This window comes from Chlamydotis macqueenii, chromosome 3 (genome assembly GCF_036417535.1).
Source record: "Chlamydotis macqueenii isolate bChlMac1 chromosome 3, bChlMac1.mat, whole genome shotgun sequence".
NCBI lineage: Eukaryota > Metazoa > Chordata > Aves > Otidiformes > Otididae > Chlamydotis > Chlamydotis macqueenii.
This window is the reverse complement of record NC_141558.1, coordinates 80,048,619-80,074,914: the sequence shown is the minus strand read 5'-3', so window position 1 is coordinate 80,074,914 and position 26,296 is coordinate 80,048,619. Positions and strand designations below refer to the sequence as shown.

Genomic DNA, 26,296 nt, shown 5'->3' with positions numbered 1-26,296 from the left:
AGTGGTGGTGAATGGAGTTAAATCCAGCTGGCTACCGGTCACAAGTGGTGTTCCCCAGGGGTCGGTGCTAGGGCCTGTCCTCTTCAATATCTTTATTGATGATCTGGATGAGGGCATTGAGTGCACCCTCAGTAAGTTCGCAGATGACACCAAATTGGCTGGGAGTGTGGATCTGCCTGGGGGTAGCGAGGCCCTACAGAGGGATCAGGACAGGCTGGAGAGCTGGGCTGAAGCCAATGGGGTGAGGTTCAACAAGACCAAATGCCGAGTCCTGCACTTCAGCCACAACAACCCCAGGCAGCGCTATAGGCTTGGGGTGGAGTGGCTGGAGGACTGTGTGGAGGAAACGGACCTGGGGGTACTGATTGATGCTCGGCGGAGCATGAACCGACAGTGTGCCCGGGTGGCCAAGGCGGCCAACGGCATCCTGGCTTGCATCAAAAACAGTGTTACTAGCAGGAACAGGGAGGTAATTGTCCCCCTGTACTCGGCACTGGTGAGGCCGCACCTCGAGTACTGTGTTCAGTTTTGGGCCCCTCACTGCAAGAAAGACATTGAGGCCCTGGAACGCGTTCAGAGGAAGGCTACAAAGCTGGTGAGGGGTCTGGAGCACAGGCCTTATGAGGAGCGGCTGAGGGAGCTGGGATTGTTCAGTCTGGAGAAGAGGAGGCTCAGGGGAGACCTTATAGCTCTCTATAACTTCCTGAAGGGAGGTTGTAGTGAGCTAGGGGTCGGCCTTTTCTCTCGTGTAGACAGTGATAGAACTAGAGGCAATGGTTTCAAGCTGCACCAGGGGAGATTCAGACTGGACATTAGGAAATATTACTTCTCGGAAAGGGTAGTCAGGCACTGGAATGCACTGCCCAGGGAGGGGGTGGAGTCACCGACCATGGGGGTGTTCAAGAAACGTTTGGATGTTGTGTTGAGGGATATGATTTAGCTGAGAAGTATTGGTGATGGTTGGACTGGATGATCTTTTAGGTCTTTTCCAATCTTGATAATTCTGTGATTCTGTTTCACTTATCACAAGAGTTTGTGGCATTTTCTGATTATATCTCTGTATATTCTGTTTGTACATAACAAATAATAAAGTAACTATTAAAAAGACAACTAATACAATGCATGTAACTGTTTCAATTTTACCTGTACATTTTTTTTTTAAAACGACTTGATTGTTATACTCACTAGGTGGGGATGTATACTTGTTTCAATTTACTTTCTGCTTCAGCCGCCTTCAGACGTTTCTAATTGAAAAAATAACATCAAAATATTTTATTATATTCAAGTACGAGATTTCATAAAACCGCACACAATCCATCTTAAAATTATTTCTATTTTGTGAATTCACAAGAGCCTCCAAAACAAGTGTAGAAAACTACAATATAAAAACCATGAAAAGCGAGTTCTCTATTTTTATTGTTAGTTTGAAATGACAGCATAGTGCTGTCCTCCCCAGTAAAACTCACAGGCCTCACATACGACAGCAAAACTGTAAAACCAGCAATTACAGTTTACATAAATTACATCTGCATAAACATGTACAACATTGCGGCTAACCCTCACTGCAGGGCAAGTAGAAAATAAACGAGTGAAATTGCACACAGTATAACTCAATACTTCCTGTGTGCTCTGTCAAGCCCAAGGCTAGTCTTTTATAAGCAGTATAAGGAAGGAGAACAGTAAAGTCCACTGACTGTTAGAAATAACTAAACATCTACTTCCGTTAAGTGCCATTAAAATTCTAGCTCAGGAACACAGCAGTAGCAGGACAGCTACACTACTATCAATATAATCTGTGAATTTACTAAATTATTACTTCTTTCATATTTGCAATAAACTCAAAACATGTTGCACTCAAGGTAGAGAAGTTTAAGTTATTGCCTCATATTACATAAATAACTAGGATGACAATTTTTTCAGCAATAGCACAATTAACAGAGTTCAGATGCCTACAGTTTATCTGAAACATTTGTCTGTACATAAAAGATGAAGGGAAAGATTATTTCCCTGCTCTTCCTCTACTTAAGACATTACTTCTGTTCACTTGAAAAAAAAATTTAAAAATTGAGAGGAGTTGAAAAATGGCCAAATTTATTACAGAAGAGGAAAAAACAAGGGGAGGACACTGATATCCAGCAACAATAAATCAACACTACCTGCATGCCTCTCAAGATTCTCCCTTTCTTTATCAGGTGTTTAAAATTCAGTCCTCCATTTCTCCTACAACAGACAATTCTCTTCTCTGATACACTTCTATTTTCTGATATCCAGTTTTCACAAGGCTCACAATCCAGAAAGATATCTCCCACCTTGAGAAAAGTATCATCAAGAGAGTTGGTTCTGAGAGTCTCCTGCCTGAGCCCTGAGGCGAGTTACAGGGTTAATCAGCTTTACCGGTCGAGCAGTCTGAGTAAGCCTCCTCATGTAAACAGCTTTTTTCCATTTCAGAAACTTGCCTCTGTGCCATCCATCATCATAACTCTTATTTATAAAAAAACGCATCTTTGCAGAGCAATCTATGACAAATAGACTGCTAAGCAGTCCACACCACTATGAATTAATTCCCATGCAATGAAAGACCTTTTCCATTTACTTCCAAGATAGCCTTTTTTTTTTTTTTTTTTTAAAACAGGTTTTTGCTGTTCACAGACAGAATCATGGAATGGTTAGTGTTGGAAGGGACCTTCAAAGGTCATCTAGTCCAATCCCCCTGCAAGGAGCAGGGACATCTCCAAACAGATCAGGTTGCTCAGAGCCCTCTCCAGCCTGGCCTTGAATGTTTCCAGGGATGGGGCCTCCACCACCTCTCTCGGCAACCTGTTCCAGTGTTCTACAACCCTCATTGTAAAAATTTTTTTTCCTAATATCCAGTCTGAATCCATCTCCTTCTATTTTAAAACCATTACCCCTTGTCCTATCACAACAGGCCCTACCGAACAGCCTCTCCCCATCTTTCTTGTAGGCCCCCTTCAGGTACTGGAAGACCGCTATAAGGTCTCCCTGGAGCCTCCTCTTCTCCAGGCTGAACAGCTCCAACTCTCAGCCTGTCCTCATAGGAGAGGTGCTCCAGCCCTCTTATCATCTTCGTGGCCCTCCTCTGAACCTTCTCCAACTGGTCCATGTCCCTCTTATGTTGGGGGGTCCAGAGCTGAATGCAGTACTCCAGGTGGGGTCTCACCAGGGCAGAGTAGAGGGGCAGAATCACCTCCCTCGACCTGCTGGCCACGCTTCTTTTGATGCAGCCCAGGATACGGTTGGCCTTCTGGGCCACAAGAGCACATTGCTGGCTCATGTTGAGCTTCTTGTCCACGACCATTCTGAAGTCTTTCTCCTCAGGGCTGCTCTCGATCCATTCTCCACCCAGCCTGTATTTGTGCTTGGGATTGCCCCGACCCAGGTGCAGGACCTTACAACTTGGCTTGGTTGAACTTCATGAGGTTGGCAGGGGCCCACCTCTCCAGTCTGTGCAGGTCCCTCCGGATGGCATCCCTCCCTTCCAGCATGTTGATCACACCACACAGCCTGGTGTCATCAGCGAACTTGCTGAGGGTGCACTCCATCCCACTGTCCATGTTGCTGACAAAGAAGTTAAAAAGGGCTCGTTCCAGTACCAGCCTCAGAGGAACGTCACTTATCACCATTCTCCACTTGGATATCAAACCATTAACCACAGCTCACAGCTGTTTGAGTGTGGCCATCCAGTCATTTCCTTATCCACCAAGTGGTCCATCCTGTCAAATCCATGCCTCTCCAGTTTAGAGACAAGGATGTCGTGCAGGACAGTGTTAAATACTTTCCGCAAATCCAGGTAGATGATGTCAGTTGCTCATCCCTTGTTCACTAACCCCATCATAGAAGGCCATCAAATTGGTCAGGCATGATTTGCCCTTACAGTGAAGCTGTAATGGCTCTCACCAATCACTTCCTTATTTTCCATGTGCCTCAGCATGGCTCCCAGAAGGATCTGCTCCATGACCTTGCCAGGCAGAGATGTGAGACTAACCAGCCTGTAGTTCCTGGGTCTTCCTTGTTCCCCTTTTTAAAAATGGGGGTTATGTTACCCTTTTTCCCCATCGGCGGGAACCTTAGACTGCCATGACTTCTCAAATATGACGTCCATGTGTTCCAAACTACAGAAATGACCTCCATTCATACATCTGGTGCAGCTGCAGTCTTTCCTCAGCACCAGGCATGGCAACATGGTACTACCTTCAACGCCCACAGCAGAAACACACAGAACACAGTATGCTCTGCCTGCTTAAGTCAGTTTTTACCAGAACAAGGAGAAAGAACAGCAGCAGTATGCTCCAAGTCTCATAAACTGATAGTTTTCAATCTGAGAACATTTCACAGTCTCATAAGAAGTGCTCTCAACTGTGAACTCTTTCCGCTTAACAGCTTCACACCACAGGCCTTCCACAACTGTCTCTTTTTTCTTTTCATATTATACCCAACAACACAGGATTTGTTTTCAAACCAAAAAAGCATATGAGACTGCAGGTCAGCAGGTAACACGCGTTCCACAGAGGTTCAAAACAAACTAATCCCATTGTACAAAAAGAACTAATAAATCTCACTGCACACCTAGCACGATCACCAGAGCAGAAGAGAAAAACACGATAAATGGAAAGAAATGAGGAAAGTAGCCTTGAAGCTCTGTCAAAGTGTAAAGACATCTGTAGGAAGCTGTATTAAGCCCTGATGGCAGTCAGTGAGAAGTGACTATACACATTAATTAAATTTTAGCATACTTTTAACACTTGCATGGGTGGGGGTTGTAAGGATGCAATTTTACCAATTGCTTTCCTCCTTTATTTACTAAAGTCAACGATACACTGCCTTCTACAAAATAATCACACAATGTCATTTCAGTATAAGCTATATTTTTATGCACTAAAACTATGGTTAATTTTGCTCTCTAAAAGCAACAGAAAATGTCACAGCTTGTATTCACACTGATCTATCAACTTTTAAGTACGAAGAGAGAAGAAAGGATGCAGAAACAAAACTATCAGCAAATAGTTGCAATTTTCTGAGATCAGACTGTATCGTAGGGGAGGTGAAGCTACACTAACCCAGCTTTTCACCTGGGCTCAACTACTTTTAATCAACTATTCTTAAAACTAAATATTATTTATTTTTAAGAACTTTTGTTATTATATGAATATCAACTGACAAATATCTCAGTAAATTATCACTATGTTAGTATTGTTTTCAAGAATGGTAATAAATAAATGAGAGGGAAATGTAACGTATTGTTGCAGTACAGTAATTTAGTTATTCTTAGGTATGTTCTCCCTTTTTCTGTTGCGAAGTCTCGATATAGTCTTTTTGCACTGAATATGATCTTTAAGAAGAACACCACAAATAATGAGAACACATTTCATTCAGTGGAACGAGCCACTTGGCCATCCTCAAACACTATATAATGTAGTGGTCATGAAAACTGCCGTATCACAGAGAAAGATTACCCAAGGCCTGAATTAGTTCTGCTAGACAGGTTCAGCACAGACAGAGGACTTGAACATATCTATTTCCCTTCACCTTCACTTGAAGGGAACATGCTCTGAAGGCAAGGTGGCAGGAGCATCTCCACTGCCATTAAATCACCACCTTTAGCTACCAAGCAAGAGTAATATTTAGTAGCAATTATGACAAGGAAACCTTTATGTCTGACACAATTAAGCCAATTCACACAAAAGAATAAAGATAATTAAAAAGCAAATTTTCTTATTAAATCACACTGATCTAGAATTCAGAAACAGTATTTTGTGTGTAAGAGTCAAGTACGCACACTGACCTTTTTGTCTTCCCATTCCCTTAAGCACTCCTCTACCCCTCAAGCATGATATTTAGAAAAGAATGACTCTGAAATTGCCACTTTCTTACTGAACATATTTTCTCCCTGAAATGCATTCAGTTATCACAGCTTGTTCTGGTGGGGAAAAAAACCCACAACCCTACCGATATAATTTTTAGTGACCTGTATTATTTTTACCGTTCTAGAACAAACTAAACAAGGGCAGGATGAAGTTCCTATCTCTCATTAGGAAGGATTACAGAAATGTTAACCAGGACAGAAATGAGGTATTTGGCCTACACTGGTTTTGTTATTGATGATCATACATGACCTTGAAATAACATGTCTAAAGGAGTAAATTCTGCAGTTGTATGGTCATGTTTTGAGTTAGGATATTTTAAGTTTACTTACTTACAAGTAAAACTCAGGCATTTGTAAGAGTATTCAAGTCACAGATATCAACAAAACCTATGTGTTTTTCTTGTACGTGAGGCTAAAAAAAACCTAATCCTGGGAAAGGATACACAAACTCAGCACACCATCACACACCTTGATCACTGTAGCAACAGAATCACAATGAAGCCCTAGAGAACTTTAGAAAGGGTGTCTCACTCTTTTGCCAACCACTACAGAGCAAGTATTTCAGAAAAAACTCACAGGGAACATGATCTGTCTCTGAGCAACCTAAGAGTGTTGACAAAAGTCAATTCACACTTCAATTTATCCTTATTCCATCCGATTCTTCAAAATCATTCATTGCCCAATCCTTAACAGCTGACACAAAATCACAGCAAATCTCTGCTGGCAATATCTTTCTAGGATTAAGATTAACAGTGCAAAAAAAAAGTCTTAAAAGTGAAATAAATGCAGACAAACCCAGAAAGACATGCCTTTATACAAAGCATTATTATTTTCTATTTGTATTATCCATAGAACTACAAGGTCCTAGTGATAGTTCAAGACTCTACTACATGGTAAAAGACTTTTCCTTGACTTTCCATACCCAAACAAGATAATGTAGAAACACTTTCAAATAAACCAGAACAACCTGAAGCAATCATCCTTCTGACATACTGCAACAAAATCTGGAACAATTCCAAAGATCCATCTAACAATACAGCGGTAATCATTAAAGCATGAAATTTACTTTCAACATGCTGCACATACATCTCCACTAATCATGCAGCAAGGAAAGGAGCTACAGAATTACACGTTAAATCATAAATTAAAAGGGAGTATTTTAAAATATTCTGTACATCTAAATCAAGGAGTAAATCTATCTAGGATTCAATATACAAAAAGCATTAACATTGAAATTTTGTCTGAACTTGCGTAAAATATCCCACAGTAGGTACCCAAGAAAACCTTATCATGTTTCTGCTCCAGAGCAACCCAAACAACAGAACATTCGATCAGAAGAATTAACACATCCACTGTGTGCAGAATGTTCTCAATTTTGTTTTTAAATCGTAGTAATGTCAAAGTAATGTTCTATCATGGAAGATTAATAAAAGGTTCATAACATTAGCAGCCACCTGTACCACAATGTGTATTTCTCTTCCTTCTGTCCCATGCACAATTTCACAGCCTAAAGCATTTGCTCTGCAGTCCATTTCCTTCTTATCTCATACTGCAGTACGAACCAGGAATCAAATTGCTACAAACCAACAAGTGGCTTAAAAAGCTCTTCACAGCTACGTGATGTACAGTAGGCATCAGAGGATTTGACTATGTGCTCTGCGAACAGCACAAAACCACTGGTCTATAGCCTAAAATATTACCATAAACTTCACATATTTATTTTTAAGAAATACAGATTTTTATGCTTTAACAAGTTCAGATTTTTTAAGAATGCGGCAGACTGGTTCATGCTGAAATAGCCATTAAATTACCTGCTGCACGTATCTGTCAGTGGTCTTCCACATGTAATAATACTCAATGATGCTAGTCAGAGACTTCCACGGGAGCTGAAAAACATTTGGTACAAATTAAAGTGGTTCCAAGAAATTGCAACGCCCACATCTTATTAAATTCATGTTTAAGTAAAGTATAGTTGATATATGGACACTAAAATGGGAATGTATCAAATACCTACATTAAAATCCATATGCAAATAAGTACATATTACTATTAATAATACAGAATCTTTGAGATGTAACAAAGATACAGAATGACAATATTACACATCCAAATCCAAATGTAATTTATTCTGTTGAAGCCATATGGTTAAACAAAGTGATCAAAACAGAATCCAGATTTCCATCAGGAAACACAAAAGGTAGTATCTCTATTATAAAATGTATCAGATGGAGAACATCAGGACTAAAATAAATCATCTTGACAAGACTACATTTGAGTCTCATGATAATTTTACTCCTAAAAAAATACAGTGGTTATTGTACTTAGTTCACAGGTTTTTCAAGTCCCAAACAACTCAGCTGCTCATACAATGTCACTGGTTCTGCATAAACCTCTGCATACTCTTGACAAAGAGTACTCAAGAAACAAAATGATGCCAGGGACAAATGCTACCTTGAGCAAAAAGACTGATACTGACAATAAATACTTCACAAAAATCTCTGTGCAAACTCAGGGCAAATTATGATGATGATGATTGTTATTTCAGGTGCACGTGTTCACTGGTAAAGTGAAAATGTATTAGCGTAAGTTTAGGGCAGAAAATTAAGCATACAGTAGACATTTTTAATTACTACCAAATCACCTATTTAACTCCATAAATTTTCTATCATTTGAATTAGTAATTCTCTTCCAGAATTTATGCAATTTTTCTTCATAACCTGGAAACATGCTACTATTCTGTGCATGTTTTTTTTCTAGATGCACGCATTAATGCCAATATTCTCTACTCTCCAGAAATAAGGATGATTTTTAGTAAGTCCCAGAAAATATACATGTGGAAACATTATCTTTCCAACTTTAATCACTCCACTTTGAAGCTTTCTCCATGTCCTAAGCCAAAAGGACAGGTTCCTGAACCTCTAATTATATTCCTAAAAGCAACAGAGGAACACTGTATGAAGCTGCCTCTTCCAGCATGCAGAAGCTCACAACCAGTTTTTCAAGCTGCTTGCTGTCATGGTTTTGTTAGTGAGGGGGGGCCTAAGGTGGTAGCTTCTGTAGGAAACTGCTAGAAGTCGCTCCCCTTTGGTCAGTGGACTTGGCCAGGCCCAGGGCGGACCCACTGCTGGCCAAGGCTGAGCCGATTGGTAGCAGAATGTCCCATGATAATGCCTCTGCGATAATGTATTTAAGAAGGGGAAAACAGAAAAAAAAAAAAGAGAGAAGATGTGAAGAAGCTGAGCGGGGGCAGAGAGGGGGAGGCACAGGCCTCATGGGCCTTGCAGGCCTCACCCTCTGGCCTCTCGCCAGGCAGCCGACTGGGCCCGACACGGTCCAGCCCGGCTGCAAGAAGTGGAGAGGAGATGAGAAGTGAATAAGATGTAAAAAAGATCCTGAGAGACATCTACCAGCCTGTTGTGAGGAACGGCTGCACACGCCAAGGTCAGTGAAGAAGGAGGGGGAGGAGCAATGCGGCTCCTGGCCAAGATTCCCCTGCAGCCTGTGGTGATGACCATGGTGGAGCGGGTTGTCCCCCTGCAGCCCATGGAGATCCACGGAGGAGCAGAGATCCACCTGCAGCCCGTGAAGGACCCCACACCGGGGGAGGTGGATGCCTTGAGGCAGCTGTGGCCCGTGGAGGGCCCGCTGGGGCAGCTGTTCTGAAGGGACTGCACCCGTGGAAGAGATGACCCAGACCGGAGCAGTTCCACGAAGGACTGTGGCCCGTGGGAGGGACCCCACAACGGAGCAGGGGAGGAATGCGAGGAGTTCTTCCCCCAACCATGAAGCAGCGGCGTGAAACAACGTGTGATGAACTGACTGCAACCCCCATTCCCTCTTCCCCCCTGTGCCGCTTGGGAGGGGAAGGTAGTAGAGATAATGTTAAGCTCGGGAAGAGGGAGGGGAGGGGGAGGTTATCTTGTTCTCTGTCTCATTATCCTGCTGTTTGTAGTAATAAATGAGTAGTTTTCCCCAAGTCGAGTCTGTTTTGCCCGTGATAGTAACTTTAAGGATTTCTCCCTGTCCTTATCTCAAACCTCGAGCCGTTTTTCCTTACATTTTCTCTCCCTGTTCTCTCGGAGTGTGGGGGGAGTGAGAGAGAGACTGTGTAGTCTGGTCCGATCGGGGCTGAACTACGACACTTGCTTACAGATAACTTAGAGGAACTGAGTCTGGCTCCCAACTCTGCCTTTCAGGAGCTGGGATTCAGGTCCAGGCTCTGCTGTGAATTCTTTGGAGGCAATGTAGCACAGTGTGTAAACCCCTGGTCCAAACATTAGCATTTTTGTCTATTTGCATTTAAGACGTAGCAGTGTAACAAATGCATAAGCAGATATTGTAATAGATAGCAACACAACCTGGTTTACTAAAATCCTTTTACTTTCTCAGCTGAATTACGCCTTAAAAGAAATCTGCCCAAGAAAAGGCCACTGATGGGAACATGTGTCCAGTGTAAGATGACAAATCAGCTGCTTCTCAGTCTCTAGGTCCATACTCTTCCTGGCATCCAGATGAAACACTGCCTCCGCAATTACCTGCCACTTTCCACTAGCACATTTGAGCTTCTCCACATTTATTTTTCTTCCTGAACCCTTATTAACACATTCATGCTACAGATTGTTTTACACTTCTCTAGAAAATACTTTAATCTGTTTAAGTATGATTGCGACACCCATATGTTCATTCACTCAGTAGGCATCTACAATTACAGAAAAAATAATTAAGGTGCTTGGACTTGATAACCATAAAATCTTCTACAGTTTGATTCACAACTCAGAAAACCTGTTTGATAGACTGAGTACAACTATCCTGTATTCCTATGTTTACCTATACACCTACAAAAAACTATGGAGCATGTGAATTTTCCACAGGTTGCACTCAACTGCCAGAGAAGCTGTGAACAGGCACAGAATAATGTACTCTCATAACCAAGTTTTATTAAACTCTAATTGAAAGAAGTAAAAATTACCATCTGCATGGCATTTTCGTAGCAGAAAATTAGCAAAGAGGTGTCAGCAGTACACAAACATGGAGAGGGAATTTTCAGTTTCTTCATCTTCTGCAGGGTAAAAATGGACTACTCAAATCAGACCAGAATGAAAAACTCAGGATTATAAAGTATCTTAAAATGAACATGTTAACTTTAAGGCATGTTTTCACAATTTTCTGAAGTTGGAGAACAGTTGCACCTGTTTTCTATAAATGGTTCAAGTCTGATTCCCAAGGCCTTTCCTGCCATATTTGAGATGTAACAGTTACAAATTCATGAAAACTTGTGATAATGAAAAACTAAGAATCAACAAGCCTAACAGCTGTCTCTTACCATCAGGAAAATACTTATATTTGGAAAATATAAAATACTCAGTCTTCAACCATTCTACAACCATTCTTCAATCATTCTACATTCCTGTCCCACCGCCCAAGCTGTAGAAGGCACAAGCAGGGACTGCGAGAATGAAGAACTGCCCATTGTACTCGAAGAGCAGGTTCGGGATCATCTGAGGAACCTCAAGGTGCACAAGTCCATGGGTCCTGATGAGATCCATCCGCGGGTCCTGAGGGAACTGGCAGATGAAGTTGCCAAGCCACTGGCCATCATATTTGAGAAGTCGTGGCGGTCTGGTGAGGTCCCCGATGACTGGAAGAGGGGGAACATAACCCCAATTTTTAAAAAGGGGAATAAGGAAGACCCGGGTAACTACAGGCCAGTCAGCCTCACCTCTGTGCCTGGCAAGGTCATGGAGCAGATTCTCCTGGAAACCATGCTAAGGCACATGGAGAGCAAGGAGGTGGTTGGTGACAGCCAACATGGCTTCACCAAGGGCAGATCGTGCCTGACCAATTTGGTGGCCTTCTCTGATGGGGTGACAGCATCAGTGGACAAGGGACGAGCAACGGATATCATCTGCCTGGACTTGTGCAAAGCTTTTGACACTGTCCCGCACGACATCCTTCTCTCTAAACTAGAGAGACATGGGTTTGATGGACGGACCACTCGGTGGATAAGGAGTTGGCTGGATGGCCACACTCAGAGAGTGGTGGTCAACGGCTCAATGTCCATGTGGAGACTGGTCACGAGTGGCCTCCCTCAGGGGTCCGTGCTGGGCCCGGCCCTGTTCAACATCTTTGTCGGCGACATGGACAGTGGGATAGAGTGCACCCTCAGCAAGCTCGCCGACGACACCAAGTTGTGTGGTGCTGTCGACACGCTGGAAGGGAGGGATGCCATCCAGAGGGACCTTGACAGGCTGGAGAGGTGGGCCCCTGCCAACCTCATGAAGTTCAACCAGGCCAAGTGCAAGGTCCTGTACCTGGGTCACGGCAATCCCAGGCACAAATACAGGCTGGGCGGGGAATGGATCGAGAGCAGCCCTGAGGAGAAGGACTTGGGAGTGCTGGTGGATGAGAAGCTTAACATGAGCAGGCAATGCGCCCTTGCAGCCCAGAAGGCCAACCACATCCTGGGCTGCATCAAGAGGAGTGTGGCCAGCAGGTCGAGGGAGGTGATTCTCCCCCTCTACTCTGCCCTGGTGAGACCCCACCTGGAGTATTGTGTCCAGTTCTGGAGCCCCGAGCACAAGAAGGACATGGACCAGTTGGAGAAGGTCCAGAGGAGGGCCACGAAGACGATAAAAGGGCTGGAGCACCTCTCTTATGAGGACAGGCTGAGAGAGTTGGGGCTGTTCAGCCTGGAGAAGAGGAAGCTCCGGGGAGACCTTATAGTGGTCTTCCAGTACCTGAAGGGGGCCTACAAGAAAGATGGGGAAAGGCTGTTTAGTAGGGCCTGTTGCGATAGGACGAGAGGTAATGGTTTTAAAATAGAGGGGGGTAGATTTAGATTAGAAATTAGGAAAAAAATTTTTACAATGCGAGTTATAGAACACTGGAACAGGTTGCCCAGAAAGGTGGTGGAGGCCCCATTTCTGGAAACGTTCAAGGCCAGGTTGGATGAGGCTCTGAGCAACCTGATCTAGTCAGGGATGTCCCTGCTCCTTGCAGGGGGGTTGGACTAGATGACCTTTGAAGGTCCCTTCCAACCCTAACCATTCTATGATTCTATGATTCTTCTACTTTGGGATGTGAAGTAATTCAAATAAATTCAATTAACTTTAAAAGTTTAGATTAACTAGGATTCAAACAGGTTCTTAAAGACAGCAGAACCTCAACAAATGAGCTCCTGTAACAGCTGATGAGTCAATAGCTGATGACAATGATTATTCAAAGGGTAGACTGGTAATTTGATAACAAATGAGTTTCTGTCTATAAAAAAAAAGGTAAACTCCTTTACACCACTTAATTTAAAATAATTGTCTTGCCTACCAATATTTAATGTTTATAGCTTAATGCTTGAGCTACACATTAAATGTCAAACAGTGCCAGTTCTTACTAATTGCTGGAAAAGTAAATGAAGCTGCCCTTTAGAGAACTATCATGTAAAGCCTGTAATTGCAGCTGCCACACCTTGCAAATTCAGGACAACGCAGAAAAGGCAACTCCTCTGGCATATGACAACTCAAGCAGGCGCTACATAACCCTTCTGCTTCAGGAGACTGCTACCAACCACTTTCTGCTAGGCAACACGACAGTCTTGCCTGTGCTGTGGCACCACTGCCTGACTGCTTACGTTCAAGTCTGATCTCAGGCACCAGCGGATATAATTTTATCATTAGATCTCACCTGGACACTCAAACAAGTCAGCATCTACACTACAAATGCATTAGCTTCTTTATCTGTGCTTTTACACCACGTATTTACTTTTCAACAACTAGCCACCAAGAGAGGGATGATTACAGATAAATATATTCTCATGGATAACCACTGCTTAAGTGCTACAAACTTACACCCACCTCACCTTGCAGAAACTTTTTATCTATCCATATCTAAATCTTGATGGAGTATTTTAGATGATTACTTAAAACCAAATGTTTGTTTTTAAATCCCTATACCTTTAGAATGCTACACAACAAGTGACAACACAAATTTTACTCTAGGGAAATTAAGATATCCCAAGATTAGACAATAATTAATGTAATTGAAAGCTTCCAAGTTACGTAGAACTAGATCAAGATTGTGCGCACTAAGTTACCAATACCATATGAATTGATATGTAAAACAGATGTTTTTCTAACGATGTTTTAAAAATGACATGCCACTTTTCCAAAGGTAACAAAAACTCATTAAGGACAGACAATGTCCCTTTTCTAACTAAATGAGACTATATCTATTTCTGAAACACTCTGCCTCATCATTAATGTACCCTCAGTAGGTTACGGAACCCTCTCTCTAGATCTGTGCATGCTTCTCACTTTGTGAGGAAGGCAACGGAAAATATCTGTTTTCGGAAGGAAGATTCAGTGACAGGAGGGTATCAGGAGTCTACCCGAGACAAATATTGAGCATTTTAAAGAGCTTCTAGCATTTGAACATTACAAATGCCTGATTCCCGCAACACATTATTGCACTCTATCACTTTAATGTATGCATATCAACAAAATTACATGTAACAGAACACAGAAATTATACAGAAAATAAAAATATCACATAAACACCACAGACAAGGCTTAGATATACTTGGTCACAAATTGTGTCAGGACTCAACTTGAAAACAGCCAATAAAACCTATAATATATGCTTTAGGCATTTTGAAAAGCCTAATAGTATGTATTAGGAAACATTTAGTTAGAAGACATAGCTACTTAACTCACATTGTACAATTACAGATGAGGAACATTTATCTGTATGAGAAATAATAAGGAATTGTAGTTTACATTAATATTTCAGTTCTAAAACTCTAAAATACTCTTTTACAATCATATTTTCTTAAACTTAGAGCTATTTCATCCATGATGTAATTTTCAACTTTATGTGATGAATGCAGTGAACATTTTCTCCCTTAGGAATCTCAAAAATAACGTGCAGATATAATACACTTGTTAAAATGTCAGTTCTTAAAAAAAACAATAGCCTTCCCTTCCCACCTTCACTCAATTATCTGTTTCATTTTAGAACTGTGAAAGTGAAGAAAAGACAGCTCAGCTCAGTGCCAAGCCTCCTCCCACTGTCCTGCACTCCATCTTGGAAGGACTTCTACATTTACCATATAGTACCGTTTTCCCCTCACAAAGACTATCAGTAACATCTGCAAAGGAAAAAAAATATCTGAGCTCTCAGAGTCAAGCAGAATGAGTCGTTATGAAAATGTTTCCATTGACTTCAGTCTTAAATAATGGAATTCCTTTGGCTCAAATCCTAACCTTTTCACAAAGACCAACCTGAACTTAGTAGAACAGAGGAAATAATTTTCCTTGGAAGAAAGAGGCTCTCCAAGAAACAAGCAAAAATTTTGCAGACAGGTTACCAGCAGTTCCAGTAATCAGTGTTACAATCAATTTCTTCTACTTCCTCTGCATTAGATGGAATCCAGCAAATAAAAGCTTTTCTGCCCTATAGTCTGGTATTTCAGTACCAAAACCAGTGTAGTTAGAACATATTGGAAAACATTTCCTTTACTTTTCAGAAGTGCCAAAATACTTAGTATGTCAAAATAACTCCCTGTAGTGCACTTTAAAAGCTAACTGAATATGAATTTCATTCTGCTAACCATAGAAAGAAATCCCAGCTTTTCCAAAAACACTCAGGGGAGTCAGCCACGTAGCTACTAATGAATTGCAACGGAAATTGTGGAAAAGTTCCAAAAAGCTGCTAGAACTTTATCAGATGCTTGTGAAATCCTTATCAAAACACATCAGCATGAGACATCCTAGCTGGTGTTAAACCATTAAACAGATTATCTTCTGTTAACATCTTTCCAAAGAACGGCACCAAACAAGAAAGTATATTGACTTTCATACGGATAAAATGTATGTTTATGTTAATTACATATAAAAGCTACACAGATTTCTCCTCTAGATAATCTTCCAAATCTACAGAAAGGAGTGACGCTCATCCATGCGAAAATAAAGTAACAGGAAAGTGTACTACTTTCATACTTACAAAGTCTTGTCGAATGTCATTGAAGTCCTTGCCATACTTTTCCAATGCCTCTTCAAACAAACTAGCTTCTGATGCTGACCACTCTTCCATTTCATCTCTACACAAGACAGGCCCTCCAAGTGGCACTAGAACACTGATGGCACTGCTCAAATCATAGTTCTGTTTATGCAGTGTATCCATTGCATGAAACTAATAAGGAGGAGGAGATAACAAAAAACTTGTTTAAATAGACAGCAGCCCATTTCAGTTAATGCAAATTCAATATCTTATTTTCTATAAGCCATGCAAGAAGCCTCAACTAATGCTAAATTTAGAAATTATCTTGATATCACAGACTTTGTTTACTACTTAATTTGAGAAAGGAAATGCCTTACTAAAATGTTTATTAAAAATGACATTAGTTTATTAGTTCCTGCAAATCACTAGCAAACATTTCTAGAGAATCTTTAGTTGGTAAAAATTGGTTCCAAGTAACCCAATAGACACAGTGGTATATAGTGACTGAGGGGCCATCTTCAATTGACAGAAGTTCTAAATAGTATGCTCAGACATTTACGTGCTCAATATTCTCACTGCTAGGGAAGTAAGTAATTTATTGTTTTCATTATCACCATACTGAAAAACAAGCAAGATTTTTGTCCCTTACTGAAATCTGCTGTCAGAGACAAGTAAATGAGGTTTGTTTGCTTCACTTTCCTTTACAGAAGGGGAAAATGGATAACGAACAATTTATAGCCTTTCACATGAGAGGTAACACTGAATGCTCACATCACTAACCAATGATGGGGAATATGAAAACTAAGCAACTACATCACAAATCCACGCTCAGTGAAAATGAGAAACATACAAGAAGCCTTTCTGACTCAGTGTCCCAAATGCCTCCCCCACCACAATCTTCAACTGCTGTGCTGAAGGAGGTATTAGATGTATAAAGCACAACAACGCGCATGACTGCATAACACCAACCTCCCATCCGTTTGTACCTCTACCGCAATAAGCTGTAATTGTAACATGCAATCTCTCACACAGTCCTAAACTAAACTCACAAGAGGGGGCACCCAAAACCTTTCAAGGAAGGAACACTCTTGCATTGTGTGTGAGTATAGCACTTACAAAGCAATTCTAGTTGAGCTTCTGCATACAAATGTATTGCAAATAAATTCTCCTTATCTTTCGCCATCTCCTATGAGTGGCTTAAGTCCTCCAGCTTTCAGTGTACCTCTTTGAAAGCTATCAAGCACAAGATTCTTGAATTGTTTCGTCTGCAAGAAGTAATGTCACTATTATCCTACAATATGTCATTTTACTTACGGCTAAAATCAAATTCACCAGCCTTGAGAAAAATCTATTATTAAAATGACGTATTCTAATATGGAAACAAACATGTAACATAATCTCTAAAATCCATAATCTTTAAATTAGAGAATGTAAAATTAAACTACCAGTTTATTGCTTATCATTCAGGCAATGAACAATCCAGATCTAAGATTGAACTCTTACAGTATACTTATTATCATGGGTTTAATCTTTGTTTAAATTGTAGCCCTTGGGAAAGCAACACACACGCGGCATGTTCTGAGCGGCTGATAAATCCAGATCTATACGCTGATACCAACTTTCTTAAAAATGACAATAAAAGTGAATAAATCACGATCTTGCTCTTGCCTTATGTTCATTTTTCCATCTATAATAAACTTCTGATTCCATAAAGCTTTTTTTTTTTATATTACTAAAGAAAAAACTCATAATGAACTCTATGGATAAGTACTGTCTTGTAGTTTAGCCCTGCTCGGGACCAAGTTCATCACACATTGTGTTTTCCCCCCGCTCCTTTCTCCTCGGGGGATAACTCCTCACATTCCTCCCCTGCTCCAGTGTGGGGTCCCTCCTATGGGCTACAGCCCTTGATGAACTGCTCCAGACCAGGTCATTTTTCCACGGGGTGCAGTCCCTCCAGAACGGCTGCCCCAGTGCAGGCCCATCACGGGCCACAGTCTCCTTTGGGCATCTGCCTGCCCTGGCGTGGGGTCCTCCATGGGCTGCAGGGGGACAGCCTGCTTCACCTTGGGCTGCACCATGGGCTGCAGGGGAATCCTGGCCAGGAGCCGCATTATTCCTCCCCCTCCTTCTTCACTGACCTTGGCGTCTGCAGCCATTCCTCTCACAAAAAAATTCTTCACAAACAGGCGCAAGTAGATGCCTCTCATGTTCTCTTCACATCTCTCTTCACTTCTCTTGGCCGGGCCAAGTTGGGCCCAGACAGCTGCCCAGTTGGAGGCCAGAGGGCAAGGGCCGCAAGGCCCACAAGGCTTGCTCTGCCTCCTCCTCTCTGCCCCCACCTCTGCTTCTTTGCTCCTCTTTCCTTTTTTAAAATTTATTTTCCCCTTCTTAAATATGTTATCACAGATATGTTATTACTGTCAACAATGAACTTGGCCCTGGCCAGCAGCAGGTCCACCCTAGGCTTGGCCAGGTCCACCAGATAAAGGGGAAACTTCTAGCAGCTCCTCACAGAAGCTGCCACTGTAGCCCTCTCTGCTACATAAAACCAGCACATCTTCACTGAGCTGTTTTGTAACAGAAGACCACTAACAAGCTCCTGATAGCAACGCTTTGCCTTCTGCAGGTTTGTCAGCCCTCACCTGCCATCAAATTCCCACACTGCAGTGAGAAAATTGTGCTAGCAAAAGCAAGAGCAGCCTGAAGACATTACTGGAGCCCAAGACAAAAAGTCCTGGAGTATCTCCTTTTTATCTGCTTTATCCAAGGATGAGAGGACTGCAAGAAACAACTAGTGGTTACCTGATATCTAGGGAGCAGGAGGCTGGGAAGACCCAGCCTTGCCTCTCCCAAACAGAAGCTTGAAGGATAGGGGAAGAACCACTCTTTCCTAAGAATTCTTGCTCAAAGCATACGGTTCAGGACAGACAAAAGGTCCCACCAGAAGAAAGGTATTAGCCACAGAGAGAGAAGGAATAGCAAGTCCAAATTTAAGCAGGTAAAAGAAGAAAACTATCCACCAAAAGCTAAGGAAGGGCTGCACAGAACTGGGAAGAAAGGGAATAACAGGGCATACAGCAAACAAGCTGTTAACATACATTTCCCAAACCAGCTGCATTTTCAATCTAGTTAAATCAACTAGACTGTACTGCCTCCAATAAAGCATTTAAACTAGAAACAGAGTATGGATTCTGTAATTCAGTAATATTTTAAGCATGTTTATCTTAGAAGCCACATAAATGGAAGTCTAACAAAAAACGTTAAAAAGACATCGCTGAAAATGCAAAGGAAAAACCTGTTCATACTTTTCATTTTGAAGAGACATCCAAAACCAGATTTACGTCCTTAGAGTAAAGTAGTGTGGGCTCTTCTGAACAAGCCCACCACAAAGAGCAAGACCTTCGATCAACCTGCTTTGCTTTAATGGCTCTTGTCATTAGTGTATGCACTACACTATGTTTAGGAATCCGAAACAGGAAGTCTTCCCAGTTTCTTTCTCTTCCCAGAGATCAATTATCCTTACAAAACAACTAGCCTCTGAGAAGGCCAAAAGAGCAAGCTTCAGCTAATTGTTTGCCTCACAAGTCTTTATCACTCTAAGAAAAGAACATTTACTATAATCTAAAAAGGTAAACATACATTGTGCCATACCTTTCAATAGGGTTTTCTGAAAGCACTGGTAGTTTCCTGCCTTGTCTCATTACCTTCTCCATGTTTTCAAAATAAGGAAGCCTGAAAGTAGCCTCTCACTTGCTGTTAAGCTGCAAGGCCTCCCTAATGTTATATGCACCTCAAATTTATTCATGTTTATAACCTATGCATTTATTGTACCTTTTTTTTTTTTTATCAGTCTGTTTACAGTGATCTCTAATTGAAACAACTTATTAGGAATACTGGAAAGCTACATGTGTGTACAGAACTCCCATTAAAAGCACTTCAGGTGCAAGGATATCTGCCTTGCATTAAGAATACAGACAGTATAATTTTCTTAGTGTTATGCACCTACAGCCCTTCCAAAGTATAAATGAGATACACCGCAAGTTCTGCAAATGTCTGTACTAACTTTAACTGCTGCTCAAAATATGCTCCCAATTAACATGGGAATGTCTGAAAGAGTAACTACTACAGTGACAAATACGTCTTTTCTTAACTTAGAAGGAAGTACATTGCCAAAAAGGAAAAGAGGAGGGTTTTAAAAAGCTGAGGGGGTAGGAGAATGACAACAGATAGACACAATAATTAAACCTAGGATGGCTCCTCTGGTGCCTCATTGTAAGATATGCTTTTCATTAAATGTAATGGAACTTAATAGATCATTTGCAAAGGAGAAACATTTATACAGCACTCAAACACAAAAGGTATCCCTTTATTAGTAGCATTGCACATGTACTTTCAAACAGGAAGAAATTGCTATAAGGACGAATCTATTCTATTAATCACTGAATAAACTAAGAAGGATGTGCGGCGTGTGGGATTGATTAGAAGTTCTTAATCCAATGAAATCTTCATAAAATGAAAAATGTTAAACTAAACTATTTTTATAGAAAAAATAGAGCACCTCATGTGATCCAAATTGTCTTGGTAAGGTCATATCAGCAAATGTGAAACAGAAAACTCATTTTGAGTTTTACTGAAAACATTACATTTTGCTACTGCCTTTACTACACTACCATAATCCAGATTAAATCAATTTCCTGTTTAATAGTGTTTGAGTACATTGCAAAATTAAGAAATTAAATATTTTTTCCCCATAATACTAATGAATATATTTTATCTGGAATATAAAATCTACCCTACTGAATCAGACTAGTCATCCATCTAGCCAAGCATTCTGTCTCCGACAGCAGCACCAGGGGATGTTACTTAGAGAAAATATGAAGTAAGTCTAACCACAGTCTGAGGTCAATTCCCATTTCACTCACTAGCATCTACAAACATTGGGAATTTTGAATGCTAGATGGTCTCTCTCTCCCTATTCTCCTCAGTATCCATTTATGAACCCATGGCTCATAATTTTTCTAACTTTTTTTAACGTACTTACACTGTCTGTTCCCACAAAATTGTGTGTAACTAAATTCCATGGGCTCTCTAGCCACTTTATAAGACAGTATCTTAACTGTTTTAAACTGATCTGTTACTTTAATCAAGTGTTCTCTAGTTCAAATACTCAAGTATCTGATAAATTGTAATCTACTTTAGCCTTAACTATCATCATCAAGATTCTGTACACAAATACTTAAAATAATAAACAACTCCTGCTGATGTCTTTGGAAATCTAAGTCCAACTTGATTCTACAAAACAGTGAGATTTTTTGTCCTCACACAGCTTTCTTGGCATGCTTTTACTACCGTAGTACATCTTGTCATCTCAGCTAATATGAATGTACAGAGAGAAAACTTTGGTCTGTAGTTGACATATTTTTAACTTTCTCTAAAAGATGCTTACATTACAGTGAATACTTTAACAAACTAAGGAAACATCCTAAGGATATCCTAAGTAAAATGTTCTTCAGAAAGTTGCTTATAAAGTCATATTGCTTATCCTTTAGAAAATTTCCTGACACACCCAACTAGTAAGTACAAAATATTACCTAAACAATTTTCAATCAGCTTTATTACCATATACTTTAAATAAAACTGTCAATCATTTATACTGAATGAATCCCTATACAAGGTGTACTATTCACTCTGCTGTGCAAACTATCACATATGAAGATATTATATTTAAATATATTGCAGCTGAAGTCAAGTGATTTACAGTACGATTACAAGGGCAGCACAAATAAGCTTACAGAAAACAGACAGGATTTTCTACCATATACATACGCACCTTGCACACAGGCATCTAAAGGAAAACAGATATCTGGAGTACAGGAACTCTGAAGCAACAGACACTGTTGAATTCACAGATAGAAAAAAAAGCTGTAGAGTTTTTAAGAAGTCGCCTACCAGTGTGATGTCTCGGGAAGCAGCAGCTGCACTCATGTGTAAACTAGGTTGCCTGACAGAACTACTGCAGTCCAATGCTCGAGCAAATGTGCCAACCGCACTACAACAGAACAACAGCAGACTGTAAATACAAAGAAAGATGCAACCTCCTTTATTTTCAGACTATGTCATATCTATAAAAGTGCACTTTGAAAAATAAATCACATACTCTTAAGATTTCAGATCTTTGCTAACAAAGGACAATTTGATAAAGATAAATCACTAAACACTGCAGTAAAAACTCTGACCTTCTCCCCCCAAACTAACAACTTATATATAAGAACAGCAGCATAGAAACAAAAGATACTCAGAGAATTCTCATGTATCAACTTTTTAATGTACCAATTTTTTATTAATTATAAAGTCCAAGATCCTACTCAGCTTGGGTTTTACAACTGTGAGTATTATTTTTTAAATTAATAAGCCACAACACTATTTAACAAGTTACAACACAGTTAAAAAAGGGAGTTCACCATATTCCTGTGAGGAAATAACATTTAATAACATTTTATTCACTTCAGTAATGTATGTGTACTACTTCCATTAGGGAGGCAAAGAAAGCATATTAGCTTAGTCTAAGGTACCTCCAAAATAATATTTTTATCACAGGTTTTAAGTAATAACGAAATAAATTGATCTCTCAATCTACTTAACAAAAGCATTCCAGCATTATAAAACAGACAGGTTTTTATCCAAACCTTTATGTTTGGGTTGGTTTTTTTTCCCCACTTTTGTTGATGAATTGTACATAACATTTATTACACTTACCAGAGCAACAAATATAAGGAATAGAGATGGAGAATTAGTGTTACAGTGACTGTTCTAAATTGCAAACTTCTATTGGAAACACATCTAAATATCACACACAGCGAAGGGAAAGATGCGTAAGAGAATTTGACTGGGCTCAGTACATCATACACCAAGCGAGCAAAGATGGAGCAACACGTAAGAAAGATTAATTAATTAATTAATAGAACAGAAGTTGCTCCACTACCCAGTTTTGTGTAATAACTTTTGAGGGGCACTGTGTCACTATGATATTAGAAACAAATTATTTGTTGCAGGTATGACACGACAGAAGTCCTTGTAAATTCAAAGATCTAACTACTCACCTAACATTTTTCATACAGTGTAAGCCTCTGGACTAAGGACTGAAGCCTCACTCAGCAATTACACTCCGTGCAAGTTGTAAGTGCAGAATTATACCAAAGAGGAATGTCACTGACAGAGATCAATACACTGAAAGTTGTGTACTATAAACTCGGTATTCAAGAATAAAATAATGTAATGTGCGTCAAGAGTTTAACCCTCTAAGGCATATTATTGATCATGGAGGAACTAGTAATAACAGCTGTTACTGCAATTTTATCTTGAATCTCAAAACATTTAACACTGAATGCATGTTTCAGTACTTGCTGCCAAAAACTTGTAAGACATAGTGAAGATTCAACAGCAGTGATTCACACATTTCAGATATTAACTGGTTTAATTTCTAAAGGCTCTGGAATATATAAGTTACATTCAAACGTTGTTCCACAACCTTTGCTCCCTCTTTGCAGAGATGGCAAATATGTGACAAGAACACATACACATTCTATCTTATTTTTTTTTAGAAGTTTGGCAGTACATAAAACAGTATTTGTCCACAAATCAGTCTCAAGAATAAGGCTCTATTGTGAACACATTTCCTGATAGTCAGTCAACCTCTTTAAACATGTTGGCATTGATAAGGGTTCTAGCTAAACAGTCTTTCCTGTGATCCTTCTGTTGCTACTGTTCAAATCAGCAAAGCAGCACGTGGCATGACTGTACTTCCCTTCCGCTGCTACATACAAGCTTCTTATCTTTCTTTTGCATAATTAACATTATATTCTTTCGACGATATTTCTAAAATAAAATCAGCATATGCTATAAAAATTACAAAGAGTACATTCTCACAAGTTGCTCTCCAGCACATCAAATTTTTTAGGCTGACTTCAGAGCCCAAGAGTACGTGAAATATGTTGCCCAATGTGCAAAGTCAAAATTAACACACAATATAAAGCCAGGTTTATTTCAAATACGTGATAAAGAAGTAAGAGCTGATGCACCAGCTGACATCACTTCCAGTGCTGTACTGAGTAGGAGAAGATCACAACCGTCAGAGGAATGATGCGTAGGAGCGCAGGGTACGTGAATGCAAAATAAGAACCATCATAAAGAGCAGGCAGTGTGCCATTTTGAGGGGGAGACAGGGAGGCGTATGTGTGTCTGTGGCTATACCTTGAAACTAACAAAACTTCCAGTTCCCCTTTCCCTGGAAACTTTAAGACAATAATTTTTTTCAGACAATCCAAATAAGTGTTGGAATTCTAGAGCATTTGGCTGTTAAATAGTAACTAGTCTCAAAATTTAACAGTGATACACAGTGCTCTGTCAAATCTAGCCATGCAATCCAAATCCAAATTCAGTATTAATTTTGGAAATCATTAAAATAAAAAAAATTATAAAAATTAATGTATTTAAAACACAGGTATGAGGAACATATTGATACAAAGGTCAAAGATTTCCTTTGTCATTTTAACTTGTATGATTTTTTTTCTAATACCACCAAAGAATTATTTTCAAAATGTTAAAATGAAAAAAAAAAAATTGATAACTAACCAATGCCTATTTCCAGAAGACACACTATTGTCTTCACCTACCTGCTACCAAAATAGAACTCAGTATTAAACAAATGCAGACTGAATAATCAGACTAATTTTTTCTAAGCAGACTCTTTAACGTAAATGTTCCATTAAGTTGTTAGCATCCAAATAACTGTAAATATTTAATTGAAACTATACTTAATTCAATAATAATAAACTCAAGTAACCAAAAAAATGTGCTCAGCGAGCTAGTCACAAATTAGTTATTCAATGAGTAATTGAAGTACTGAGACTTCATTCAAACAGAAACCAACACTCCCCATGCCTCCTAAAGTAATCTAAAGCCAAAAGGCACACAGACCATGAATTACACAGGTGGCAGAAAGATGAACAAGAATGATAAATAATTAGTGATTCCAGCAGAGAGATCACTCTTTGCACAGGCTGTATCAGCAAGCAGGTGTAAAAGCTTTAAGGGCTAGACCAAATTACCTTAATTAGGTTTTCCTTGTTTTAATTATCTTAAAGACCAGAACCAAGAACATTCTCTCAAAGACTACAACAGAGATTGCAGCTGACAACCAAATCAAGATAATCTAGTGCCAGGATCTAAGACTATGGAATAATGAATAGAAATGGAATATATGTGAAATCTTTATTATTTAACAGAAACAAAATCTGATATATACTAGGACTTTAATTCACAGATTATGATTTAATCTGTGAATAAAGTCCATCTGTACTTCATCCTGCAGTTTCACAGTCACAAAGTAGATTTACAGCCCCAAAAAAGAAGGTCCATTAAAATGCTGCTGCAGAAATTTTTTCTTTATAATGCAATAGAACAAAATTCATATGAAAAAAAACGCAAAAAGAACTTCAGCTCCAGGTCTGAACTAGTTATTTTCAAATTAATTTGGTCAAGAAGAAATACAGTAACACCAAATGCACGAAGGAATAAACATGTATCAGCCAAGCATGAGACAGGCAGACACACAGTATTTCAATACTCCTAGTAGACTTGATGTGAATGTATTTTTTTCTTTTTATTGCCAAACCATCTGCCTACCATTAGATGCTGTAATTCACCTTGCTAGCAGAGAGCTAGTTTTGCGAGTGAAGCATTGGCATCAAGATTTTTCACCATCTTTACCATGTAATTTTATGTTGCAATTCTGCCATTAAATTTCATTACCTCTTTAATGAACTCAAATTCCTTTCACTTCTCACCACCTAAAGAGAATCCAGGAGCATACTAATACTGAAGCTTCCAAACCAGTGACTTTTACTTATTTATTTTCATTGACGAGCTTTGCAAGCCATCTACTGCCACTGACTACACTGAATTATCTTGCAAGAACAGAGTACTACTATTTGAGCACACTTCTAAATGTTTGTACTTATTGCTCTCAGTTGATGAGTGTGTTCTTCTCCTCAATATGATGAAAGACACATTGCTAGCTGAAGCTGCACTGTGCTTACTTCCTCACTGTAAGATAAATTCCTGTAACAAATACACCTCCATATACCATGAGCACTTGTAACTAAATCAATAGTAACCAACAACAAATGAATATAATCACTGCCTCAGAGAAAATTTAAAAATGGAAAAAACACAGGAAGAATCAAGCTGTAACTCAAAATAATTAACATTTAATTCTGCGTTCTGCAATTTTACATCAAACAGTAAGCAAGTATTCAAATAAAGAGAAACATCTTATGTTAGCCAGATGTACGCGGTGTCATTTTAACTTCAAATAAATCAACAAAATTTTAAGGTAGAGGTGCAATGATTTAAAGCTATTTT

General features: G+C 39.8%; 1 protein-coding gene across 2 annotated transcripts in view; it reads right to left on the bottom strand.

The window, feature by feature from the left end:
- Window positions 1–26,296, bottom strand: part of MTA3 (metastasis associated 1 family member 3) — a 147,327-nt gene that overhangs the window by 57,625 nt on the left and 63,406 nt on the right. For both annotated transcript variants that reach the window (XM_086745229.1, XM_086745230.1), the window contains exons 8-11: window positions 21,824–21,923; window positions 15,875–16,063; window positions 7,693–7,767; window positions 1,186–1,244 (exon numbers count right to left, since the gene is read on the bottom strand). In XM_086745229.1, the coding sequence (XP_086601355.1) occupies window positions 1,186–1,244; window positions 7,693–7,767; window positions 15,875–16,063; window positions 21,824–21,923 (423 nt within the window). The remainder of the gene's footprint in view (window positions 1–1,185; window positions 1,245–7,692; window positions 7,768–15,874; window positions 16,064–21,823; window positions 21,924–26,296) is intronic.